The 12263-nt window shown below is 33.1% G+C and overlaps 2 protein-coding genes across 2 annotated transcripts; one reads left to right on the top strand and one right to left on the bottom strand.

The window, feature by feature from the left end:
* Window positions 1–37: 37 nt before the first annotated feature.
* Window positions 38–2010, bottom strand: LOC106100728. Its single transcript, XM_013279729.1, has 2 exons — window positions 1694–2010; window positions 38–1345 (listed from the first exon to the last, which is right to left on the bottom strand). The coding sequence occupies exons 1-2, from the start codon at window positions 1817–1819 to the stop codon at window positions 206–208; spliced, it is 1266 nt and encodes a 421-aa protein (XP_013135183.1). The 5' UTR covers window positions 1820–2010; the 3' UTR covers window positions 38–205.
* A 489-nt stretch (window positions 2011–2499) lies between these two features.
* Window positions 2500–5964, top strand: LOC106100450 (G2/mitotic-specific cyclin-B1). The gene is made up of 7 exons (XM_013279308.1): window positions 2500–2773; window positions 2861–3063; window positions 3298–3427; window positions 3520–3870; window positions 4102–4224; window positions 4421–4641; window positions 4891–5964. The coding sequence occupies exons 1-7, from the start codon at window positions 2744–2746 to the stop codon at window positions 5261–5263; spliced, it is 1431 nt and encodes a 476-aa protein (XP_013134762.1). The 5' UTR covers window positions 2500–2743; the 3' UTR covers window positions 5264–5964.
* Window positions 5965–12263: the final 6299 nt, after the last annotated feature.

Raw genomic sequence — 12263 nt, 5'->3', positions numbered from 1 at the left:
GCAATCCAGAGTACATATGGAATGTAATCATGGTATGAACAGCAGATTGGTTTCTATTTAAATTTTAAAGATGTAAATCTTTAATTTTTAAATGTAATGATATCCTAGTAGTAAGTTATGATTAGTGGATAAAATTACAGAAACCGTTCCTTTAAAACGAAACGCACAAAAACATGAGAACCCATTAGATAAACAATGTAAGAGACTAAAGTACAATGCTATTGTCCTTATCCCATCTGTCTCTATGAGATTGTGGCGGTGTGTTTTCACAATCACCGCTTATGGATGAACTTTTAGATGCATTTTTCAATGAAATTGAACTTCCTGATGTCATTTGTTTGGACAGGGACTTGAGCCTTGGAATGTGAGAAACATACTTCAAATGTGATGCAGTTCTTGTTAATTCTTTCTTTTTTTCCATATTGTTAGCTGATTTTGACCGTGCATGGGATGCATCAGTAGTGTTCTTCATACATGATAGGGGTGTTCGGGATCCTAAGCTGTGGATAGGCCTTGTTTTCTTAGGAGTAGTTACAACAGCAGATTCATCTTCATAAATCATTACACCATCTATGTTAGATACATGAGTCTGTTCACTTGTACTTTGTAAAACTTTAATAAGTGTGTCATCAGACATTTCTTCAACATTGTCCTGGCTATCATTGTCTTCAGTTTTTGTCACAACTATAGGAGTTCTCTTGATATCAACTGAAGGTGATCTAGGATCATTTTTCAATATCTTAATATTGGGATTTTCCTTTAACTTAATTTCAGATACTTCAATATCCCCATTAGTGTGATGCAATTCTTTGCAAACATTATTATTATCATTTTTCAATTCCACATAGTCGAAATTAGTTTCTAACAATACTTTGGGCTGATCAATTTTCTCAGGACTTAATTTTTCTTCAATGCACTTATTAGATGTGGTGGAAGATCCCAGAGGTTCCTCGTTTTCATCTAGTGTTTCATTAAGGGAAAGGTCATAGAAGCCATCACATAAGTTTTTGGCTACTACTAAATCTGGACTTAATTTTATTGTACTGTCTGATGTATCTAAATGATCATTGGAATCTTCTTTCAAACATGGACTTGAAAAGCTGTTATTATTTCGACGTCTTAATATTTTCTTCTTACTTCCACTCTCATCAAATGTAGGTATAACTATTGGAGTTCTCTCAAAATCTTGTGTTGGTGAACGAGGATCATAAGATTGCAAATGATTTTTTATGACTGCAGTTAGAATTGGATTGTTACGAATAAGTTTCTCATCTACTTGTCCATTCTCAAAAGTCTTTCTTAAGTCTACGTTTTTTGTTATGTTATGTTTAGAATTATTCTTGTTCTGAAATAAAAAAAAAACATCATTTTTTGACATAATTATAAAACAATAAAAGAATCACATGTTAAGGTTTGGAAACTTGGTTTTATTATTATCCAAAGCTGACAGATGTCTTTATTATATATATATTGATTTGTAGATTACTTAAAAGCGCGCCAACCACTCTTTTTTATTTCCATCTACCTTGGCAAATTTTAATGCAACAGGTGTGTAACTTAATAACAATTATCCACAATGTAGTGTACAGACTACTATTAAAGAATGTTATGTTCGTATCCATTCGTTAGTATTTGAAAATTGTGAATAAATTGTTAGTTTTCTATAAACAGAGCCATGGTTCAAAATAAATACCTGTAATGGCGTCCGAGTTATTTCAGGAGTCGGCGATCGAGGATCAGGATTAGTGTTGATGTCCAAATCGTTTTTTTGTTCGTGAACAGTAGTCTCGCTGATGGATTTACTGGTATTACTTCCCATTATCACAGTATGGTAAAATATGTTGAAACAAATCTCTTGCAAATAAAGCACTAATATAAAGTCATTGAACTAAAACATAGTAAAGATTTGTATAATAATATAAGCAAATGAATATTTTTGCTTTATTTCTAGGAGACCAAATGCAGAGACTGTAACACGACAAAATCGAACAAAACTTGAACATGTAACGGCTCCAAATGTCAAAATAGATTTCTAATTTTAAAATTGATGTTGGTAAATGGGATGTGTTGCTAGTCCATAATGTTATTTGCTTAAAGAAATTGCAAATTGTCAATCACAAGAATGTCCTTTGTATTCAATTATGGAAATTACTAAAATAATATAAATAATGTATAATACTATATTCATAAATAAGATATAAGACATAAGATACTCATGTTGTGTTTATTTTTTACTTCGAGATTTAAATCAGTGGCTGAGGCAATTTTTTCATCTTTGGCAGTCAGCTGAACAAAAAAATACTATTATTATCTATGGCAAAATAAACCATTTCATTACTTCACTAAATTTTAGGATAATATTAAGTACTATAAAAAATATTTAATGACAAAAAAGTCTTAATTTAAATTACTGTACTAAAACAATATTTTTTCTTTAGTGAAATTAGAACCAAACTTAATTACAAAAAATAGTATCTTTTCGAAGCCATATTGTGCTTCCGTTTAAACAATCTTGACCAATCACAGGCTTTGCCAGACATTACGTATTCTGAATTTAATTTTATCCGTTATTTTCGAGTGGAGGTTTACGCTGTTGAATTTGTTGGTCGTTTGTATATTACTCATTATTGACTGTGTGAAGTTTAACAAGTATAATAGCCTTACTAAAGATTTGTCGGTAGAAGCGGCCGAAATACATTAAATATTTCGGTTCGTAGAGCTGCAAGATCTGCATATCACTAAAATGGAGGTCCAAACTCGAAAACTCCGGACGGTAATGTGTTATCTTTAAATTTTTTATTGTTGCGGAACTGACTTTTTAACATGCATATAATTAATAATTTACTTCTATTTAATTCAGGTGCAGCTACATGACCAAGAAAATATTTATGGAAAAACGAAAACCCACGCAGTGTTCTCATCAAAACGCGATGGGTTAACTGTTCGTGGGGTTCTCGGAGAATTAAATGGAAATGTGCAAGTTCAACGCGACGTCAATAAAGGAAAAATCACCGTTACCGTATCTGAGATTGACAAGAAACCAAGTCGTATTGCTCTCCGAAGGTACCTTTTAGCACATTACCTTCTCTGTCTTAACACTGGCTTACCTTTAAAACCATTAATAATATTAGTTATTTATGTTTTGCAGCTCAATTTAAAATTTCAATATCCTTAATTCAATTCTATACATACTTGTTTTTTAAATTACCTGCTACCCACATTTATAATTTTATTAAAATAAGTGAATTAATCATATTTAATAACTAATTACATTTTACTTATTAATTGGCTTTTCAGCAATTACAACCATGTGCAATCGAAAGTAGATTCTGGACTTGCTACCAAGCCTGTATTGCCAACAAAACCAACTTTAAGACGGGAGGAGAGTACAGCTAGTCTTGCTGCTAAGGCAGCTGCTCGGACTAAGGTATTTTTAATATCAGATAAACTTTGTACTTTATGGCATATTCTCATATCATTTTACTTATACAGAAACAATCAAATCATTCTCATTTTTAGCTTTTGTTAAAAGAAGCACAAAAGACAAAGGAAGCTAAGAAAAATGAAAAAAATAGCCTGCAAACTGTCAAGGAAGTAAAGACTTCGAAGGCTATTAAACCTCTTCTAAATGAGCCGACAGATTCTCTCGGAAAACTAAAGCTGTCTGAAGCAAGCTCGCAGGGGCAGACAAAATACAAAGGAAATCCAGTTTGTATTGTAAAACCTTTACCGCTACCTCATGATATTGAAGACATTGATGCTAGTGACAATAGTCCCCTGCTTATGTCAATTTATATTAAAGATATTTATCAGTATTTAACAGAATTAGAAGAGAAATATCCCATTGAAAAGGATCACTTCAAAAATCAGGTATGTTATGTTTATTTCTTAATGCTACTTTTTTTAATGGACACATTTTTATTTATTTAGTATGTCTAAACATTAGTGGTTTGTACATTAGTGCCAAATTTTATTTAAGCCGTTCTAGAGATTCCAGTAACAAACTTTCATGGATCTAAATTTTTGCATTTATAATATTAGTATTATCTTTTAAATATTTTGATAATGTAAAAATAAGGTTTTATTGTTAAACTATTTCAGACTCATATAACTGGTAAAATGAGATCAACACTGCTGGAATGGTTGGCGGAAGTGCAACATCAGTTTTCAATGTTGTTGGAGACATTTCAGATATCAGTTGGAATTGTTGATAGATATTTACAGGTGTGAAACTTTTTTTTATAAAAGTGTGATAGTTTATTGCTGCTACACTTTTACTATTGTTACCTATTACATTTATTTATTTACCTACCTTCATAAAGAATATTGCCTATGTTTTTATTTTTCTTCCCATTGTTACAATCATTTTATTTTAGTTATTGTAATAGTATTAATTAATATGTTATTATATATTTTTTAGATTGTGTCTGACCTTCCGAGGAACAAACTCCAGTTAGTAGGTATAACTGCGCTGTTCATCGCCAGCAAGTACGAAGAGATCTACGCACCTAATGTTAACGACTTCATTTACGTAACGGACTGCGCCTACTCCAAGGAGGAGTTGTTCCAGTGCGAGAGAGACATCATTGTCAAACTGGGATACTGTCTCGCTCGCCCCATACCTCTCAGCTTCTTAAGAAGGTAAACAATACTAACATAATGAAGCGTAAATTGACCAATGACAAAGAGACAAACTTTTTTAAATCTGATCCTGGTCTGAAATTAAGAGCAATTTTTAACAATAATCAGATTTTTATTAGATTTCACTAGGTTTGTAATGAAATCGTTAAATTAATGATTCCACAATATATTGTTTATTTTAACAAATTTAATACTTTCTAACTTAGATATCGGCTTCAGTTAGTATATTTAAAATCCAATTTTTTCTAGATACGTTAAAGCGGCTCGCGGTACATCGAAAATCCACCATCTAGCTAAATACTTGGTTGACTTGAGCCTCGTTGAGTACACGACGGCGCACTACCGGCCCTCGGAGGTGGCCGCCGCCGCCATCTGCCTCTCGCTGCATCTGCACTCCAGCAAAACCCTGCCAGAAGTGTGGACACCCACATTAACCTATTACTCTGGTTATTCCTTACAACATATCAAACCAATCATTAAGAAGTTAGCAGAAATTGTTGTTGATGTAGAAAATAATAAGTTCAAAGCTTTATATAAAATTTATTCATCAGCGGAATTAGGCAAAGTATCAACTTTACCGCAGCTGCGGAGTGAATCTGTTTATAGATTGGCCGAAGTTTGATGTGAGGTAAGTGAATTTTGTACATTTGTAATTGACTACTGACATGTGGACGTGTAACTTTTTTAATTGGTTATTGTTTTGTAATTAGATTTATATTTTCTGACTGACTGAGTTTTTGTATGTGGGTTTGCTTTAGTACCTGTTTGATTTTGAAGGATTTTAGATGTATTTAGCAGTATTGTTATGACATTAAACTGAAAGGTTTTAGTGATAATGTGTAATTTTTAATTATTTATGTATAATCCAAATATTATGAACGTAGTCGAAATGTATTCACGTGGTACGTAAAAAAATTGACAAAAATGGTTCAAAGAATTTATAGAATGACAAAATATAGTTTTTGTTACATAAAGTAACTTTAACAATCATTTTCTTAATGTACTAATTATTTCATGAGAATCTTAAAGGTTTTATTGTAATTTAAAATATCAATATTAAATAGTTGACGTTTTGACGGTTTTTTAATTTTATACAACGACGATACTGAAAGTAAATTTAAACCATCAGATCAAGTTTTATATTTAGTATTTTAACTAAAAAAGTATTCTTTTAAATTGACAGAAATGAACCATATCGTGGTGACCACGTTTACACATGAACGACAACGAAGTGTATTTTATTGCCTTAAGCCTATAATATAATTTTTGTATAGTTCTTAGACCTGTGATTGATATTAAATAATAAATTCTGTTTTTAACAAATCGTTTTATTTATTTTTTTCCTTACTCTTATAATTTTACAGATCAAAAAAACGCAATGTTTCTACCATTACCTAAAATGTGTCTGAGATAAGATAAAAAAGTAAAGGTGAGTTCTAATTTTTACTATGGCTATTTTAAAGCATTTTCCAATAGATGGCCGGATGGTAAATGAGTGCAAAGATTTTCCGCGTTAATCGGTGAATCTTTTAACGCCCGAGAAAGTACAAAATTGACAGGTCTCATTAAAGTTTCTAATGGCAAAGTAAAAAGATTTAAACTGAAGATTGTTCAACATCACTCACTTTCAAATTCTTTTTTTAATAACTTTATTACGAAAAATATTATGTCTTAATGTCTTTCGTTACAAATTCGTATTTCTGTGATTTAGTTCTGTTCTTTTAATTATTTTTGCTTTTATAAACTTTTTAATATGGGTTTAGTTAAGTATTTCCTTGATATACTCTAAGCTAGAAATGGATTTGCGGAAAAGAGGCATTTTTGCGGTCACGTACGCTTACATGACTACATTAAAAAATGTATTGGTCGTTGCTGTGCAAATTTTTGTGCCAAATATTTTTTGAATAGATTAATTGAATTTACGGCGTACATAGACTACGCTTATATTCAGTCCAACGTGGGTTAGAATTATAGTTGGTTTTCTGTCAGGATGAAATATTTACACATCGATAATGCCGATTCCGCAAATCTATTTCATCAAGCTGTTAGTTTTTTAACTATTTTTGATGTATTCTGTATTCTTAAAAGTTATTTGTTAATCTTTGCTTTTTATCAATACATTTACTTTTATTTAAAACAACAATATTTTTAGGAAAATATTAGGAAACGGAAGTAATAGTGGGAGGTAGTTTTATAAAATACATGGCAAGGAGTGGCTCGGGCTTACGACAGGCAAAAAGCCGTAGTCGCTGTCGACTACGGCAATCATTCCCGCGATACGGCCTCATAGCAGGCAGGTTCTCTCCTATCAATGATAGAAGCGTTGCTGGAGTTTCTTCCGCCACTTCTTCTCCCAGCGCTAACGCTTTCCGAAGTGGTAGTAATGTTAGATGTATTAATAATTATAATAATGATCAGATAGCAGCAACCGATCAAGTCGAGGTTCGGCCCTCTCGGGCGCCCTTGAATCGGAATGCTAAACGCGTATTGAGTCACAGCCCAAGCCGAGGTCCCCTCTAGGGGACCCTTGTGCTTAGTCACTCCATGGAGCGACCACCGAAGCGATCTAAGAGCTCGGTGGTCGCTCCATGGAGTGCTCCTGAGGGAGCCCTCGAGCCTAGTTGCTCATAAAAGAGGTTTAGGCTAAGCGCCATCTGCGCTGGGCCACCTCAAGCCCGGTGAATCTGTAAATGCCTCTTCAAGGCAAACGGTGACAAATCAGTCAAAAAAAAAAATGGCTCGGGCTCAGTTTTAGTCTCGGCGCTCAGTCGCCAACAAGCTCAGTGTTTTACTAGTCGTCACAACGGAACGTTATACTTGCGTTGTCACATTGGAGTTTAGTTTGTGTGTTTTAAAGTAATTTACAAGTGTTGTTAATATGGCCGTCCGTCTATATTTTAAAGGAAGTTATTTGTGGAAATACCTAACAATAAGAAGCGGGATCATGCGAAAACAATGTTTTCAATCCACGTCTACAAAGTTCACGTAAGTAGACCATGTTCTGTGACACTATTTTTAATAAGCGTGGTTGTAAATTATCTAAAAGCAATGATAGTGGGATTTTTTCCTAAGATACAAAATCATGCATAACTAAATGATCTAAGGTGCTATCACAATTTGTTTTAAGCCAGTGGTTAAAAAACAGTGAGGTTCCTCTATGGTGTTCATAATGAGAACAAAGTAGACCACTTTTATTTATGACTAGTTATTTATGATACATGAAATCTATCACAAGTTGTATAAGATATTTACTTTATTATCCTTATATTAAAGAACAATATTGGAATTACAAGTGTATATTTTGCTTGTTAATTGTTATTGTCTATTTGTGTTAATGAACAATAAATGTATCAGAGATTGATGTTGGAGCTTGCTGCTCACTTATTGAAAGAACATAAATAAGGTGTTATACATTTGAGTCAAAGTAATGTTTTCATGGTTGGTATGTGTACATATATTTTGCAGTTGTGTACATTGTACAATTATGAATTTTTACTTTTGTTGTCTGGAACGTGAGAACGGTAATTGTGGAGAGCAAGATGTGCTCAAGTGTTGAGGAAACGGAAGGAATAGTGGGGGTAGTTTTATAAAATATATGGCAAGGAGTGGCTCAGGCTCAGTTGCAGTCTCGGCGCTCAGTCGCAACAAGCTCAGTGTTTTAGTAGTCGTCACAACAGAACATTCGATATTTTTGCGTTGTCGCATTGCAGTTCAGATTGTATGTTTTAAAGTAATTTACAATTTTTGTTAAATGACCGTCCGTCTATATTTTAAAGGAAGTCATTTGTGGAAATATCTAAATAAGCGATAAAACGTGAAACGGAATACAACTTATAAGGGCGTTCATAAATTTTAATACACCTGTACACGTATGAAAATTTAAATTATTAATACAGCTACTTTAAACATAAATTTTTCACTTAATAAAATTTAAATTCGTTGATATTTTATATGGATGCATCATAGCGTTCGCTCGATGCTGTGGGTCATTCGAAAGCGGTGCCGCGTAGCGTGCCCTCTCCTCGCAAATTCGAAGAATTTATTAACGCTTGGCGGTTAGCCGAACCATTTTTGTTTCCTGTTTTTTTTTCAGGCTTGGTCTCCCGCCGTGAGAACTGGGAACAAAGAAAGTTTCGCTGCTATTTTTTAAGCCGTTCCGTTTTACTTACTGGAAAGTATGTGTTGATACTGATTTCAAATTTTATTTTATTTATTTTTATTCTACAAACATGCAATATCACAATTCAAATATAATTTTACAATTACTTTTCTCACATTTTTTTTCACTTCTAATTTTAAATTCGGTATTTTGTTAAATTATATGTATATCCTTCGTCCTTTACTGGGTTGACTCCCTGTGTTAAAGGAGCCAATGTCTTCCCTTATTCGTGTAATAGTATAACAAAATTAACAAAAACAAAATAGATTCAGTAATTCACCATTACTTCATAATAATTAATAATAAAATTTGAAGTTTATATATTTTTTTGTATAAACAGTTAGGTAAGTATGTAGGTGTAGATGTGCATGTGCTAGAATGTGTGTATGTTTGTATGGTGGGTGGTTGTTAATTTATATGAATGTATTGAGTGTGTACATAATCTTGTATTTATATTAATAAATATTAATCATTGGACATTATTTTCAGTAATTTTTGACAATGTAGACCGCAAGGATATTGCGCGATAATTTGAGGGGCTTAGTTTATTTCCAGCTTTGTGTATAGGAACTATTATTGTTTCTTTGAAAAGTTCGAGGAAGTGACCTGTCTCTAAGCCAAGATATGATATAGGTTTACATAATAATTGATAATACTTTTTTACAAAATTGCATGTTGCAAGTAAAATGACATAGAATTCAGTGGGCTTTTCGCTTCGTTAGCTAGAGCTTGTTCGGTTTTTCCTGTTTTATTTAATGTTGTATTAGCTAAAATCTTATCAATATTTGCGAAGTAGTCGTTCACTTTGTTTAATGATTCTTTGTCTGTTTTATCTATAGAAAGTAAGTCAAGCGATACATTTTTCGTTTGCTGTAAGTCGCATACCTCTTTCACTATTTTCCATATTACCTTGGTGTTATTAGCATTTGATTTTAATTCTCTTTCATAATATCCTTTTTTAAGTTGTTTTATTAGGTTGTTGCAGATATTTCTATAAATCTTATAACTTTTAATTGATTCTTCATTATTAAGCTTTTGTCAGCATTAGCTCTTTGTGCATTCTGTCACGTTTCCTTATAGATTTTACAAGGCCAAGTGTTATCAAGGGCTTGAGTGCTTTATATCTCTTAGGTGTTATTATAATTTTAGATTTTAGAGTTAGAATTAATTACCTTATGCAGAGAGGTGATAAAATCACTATTATTCAGTGGACTCGCCAACAATCAGCGGTGCTGTGGTGGCTTGTTAGCATTTATATAATAAAAAATACACGTCCAATTTAGTTTGGGTGTATGTTTTAGCGTTTTTGCAGCGAACGCCCTATTCCAATGCATACAGGCATTGTAACGTTACGTACGCCTGTCTCGTAAATATTTCGCGCACGCAATTTACAGCTTTGGGAATCCTCTTAACGGAACACTGTGGGTTAGCAGGGAATATATTATTTTAGTGGCCTCTTAAATTTAGACATGATAAGTGTTATCATTTTATTAGCGGTCTAAATTAAACCGCAAATAACCTTCGTTATGGTCGCGGGTTGCCGCAGTCGTGGATTTTTCGATTTGAATCTCCCTAAAAGTATTTTAAACTGGTACATAAAGATAATTTAAGTAGTTTTGGAATAGGGGATTATTAAAAAAAAAGTTTCGTCTTTACTGGTTCGCAGTTTCTAAATTTTAATTTTATTTGATAACCTTCAATATTTTTTCTTTCTTTTAGTATCTGTATAAAATAAGTTTAGTTTTCTTAAGAGATACATGAAACATAGAACTTGTAGAGCAAATAGCCATGTTTATTACAATTAGCAAAAAAAAAACATCTATGAAAGATTTTATGTTCGAAGTTTGCGCAGAGACAAAATGTTTCATATGATTGTCGTGTTATATAGTTCTCTACTTAACGTCCGGCGCCGCGAGTGTCTTCGAGTAACGATCCTTCCGTTGTTCCGCCAACTTTTAACGAGTTTGTCGGATGCGAGTGGAAGCGGCCGAAGTGCCTGCGACCGGGGTACCCGCACATAATATGTTACTCATTTCGAGCGAAATATGGAACAACTGGTACTAGTTTTACCATGCGTCTATTAAATGTTTAAATTAATAAATCTTGAGAAGGCCTACTAATGTTATACTGGGACAGCTAGTATTCTGATACGTTGCACCTCACGACATAAACAAAATATAACAACACCAACTAATGAAAGAGTGAAAATCTCAACCTAAGCGGTAATGACTTGATTATTCGACTACTCATCAGGCCATTCGGAGATGAAATTGATTTGTCTGAAGTCAAATCGATTTCAGATACCTATGTTTAAAAAAGTAGTAGTCACTTGTACAAAAAGCTGACTCTCAATTATGTTCTTTTGGTGAACCAAAGGTACAAAGGTAAAATATCTTTAGACTTCTTTCCTAGATCCACCTTAAATAAAGTTCTATTTAGTTCGTAGTTTCTATTAGTTTGAGACTTTAGCTATTTGTTAGTGATCAACGTTCTGGACTTACATAGATAGCACATAAAAGTGTAGTTAAAAGGCACCGTTGCAAAAGCATCGTATAAATAATGCCGGCTGACGGTGTTTATGGTAGCCACTGTGTGCGATTGTCATTTTCAGTAACAAATTGATTTCAGAAAGTAATCTACATGTCTTCGTATATCAAAGGTCGTATATAAAATACAATGAATAGATTAATGATAAATTATGAAAGAATCAGTAAAATGATGAATTGAGTGTATGGGAAGAAAGCAATTGAGCTTGAGCTGATCTAATGTTTGTTGTCGGGCCGGAAGGGTCGAGCGGTTGAGTGGATTCCGTAAAAACGCACCTCAAATGGGGTGAAAACTGTCGACATGCGACTCATCTCTGCCGCAGTGCTAGTGATGTGTTTAAACACAGAATATATCGATATGAAAATCATACTTGTGTTCGTATTACTTAAAGTAACTTATTTTTTTTAACAAACTATATGAATAAAAATTTATGTTGACAAAGTCCTTACATAGAACAAGGACCACAAAAAATGTTGAAGGTAGTAAGAGGGCTTTGAATTTTAGATTTCGTATTTCTCGATCTGACTGTCAGAGTGCCTTTTGCATCGCTTGGTAAGTTCGAAAGTGCGAGATCCTCAGAGTTAAGACCCAGTATTCGCTTAGAGACATCTGTTCCGCAATAGTGTTACAACAAGGATTCAACGCGTCGGACAACATCGTAAAGGATATCCCCAGACATCTCGGCCGACAATTACTTTGTCGTGGAACAAACGCTCTGACAACTTCGATAACTACAAAGGGTCACGACTTAACAACTTTTCATTTGTAGTAAATGTTGTACAACAATTTTATGCTTTGAATTATTTCATTATACTATTTTTGACCGACTTCCCAAAAGAAGGAGGTATTCAATTCGTCGGTATATTTATTATTTTTTTTTTTTTTATTTTTTTTTTATGTGTGTTACGGCATAACT

This window comes from Papilio polytes, unplaced genomic scaffold (genome assembly GCF_000836215.1).
Source record: "Papilio polytes unplaced genomic scaffold, Ppol_1.0 DF824047.1, whole genome shotgun sequence".
Classification (NCBI taxonomy): domain Eukaryota; kingdom Metazoa; phylum Arthropoda; class Insecta; order Lepidoptera; family Papilionidae; genus Papilio; species Papilio polytes.
This window is presented reverse-complemented; position numbering and strand designations above follow the sequence as displayed.

Excerpts from the sequence above, each read along its gene's own strand:
- LOC106100728 (XM_013279729.1), bottom strand. The coding sequence starts at position 1,819 with ATGGGAAGTAATACCAGTAAATCCATCAGCGAGACTACTGTTCACGAA. Across the intron at positions 1,346-1,693 it reads TAACTCGGACGCCATTACAG|AACAAGAATAATTCTAAACA; the intron begins GTATTTATTTTG and ends TTTTTATTTCAG.
- LOC106100450 (XM_013279308.1), top strand. The coding sequence starts at position 2,744 with ATGGAGGTCCAAACTCGAAAACTCCGGACG. Across the intron at positions 4,225-4,420 it reads TTGTTGATAGATATTTACAG|ATTGTGTCTGACCTTCCGAG; the intron begins GTGTGAAACTTT and ends TATATTTTTTAG. Across the intron at positions 4,642-4,890 it reads CCTCTCAGCTTCTTAAGAAG|ATACGTTAAAGCGGCTCGCG; the intron begins GTAAACAATACT and ends AATTTTTTCTAG.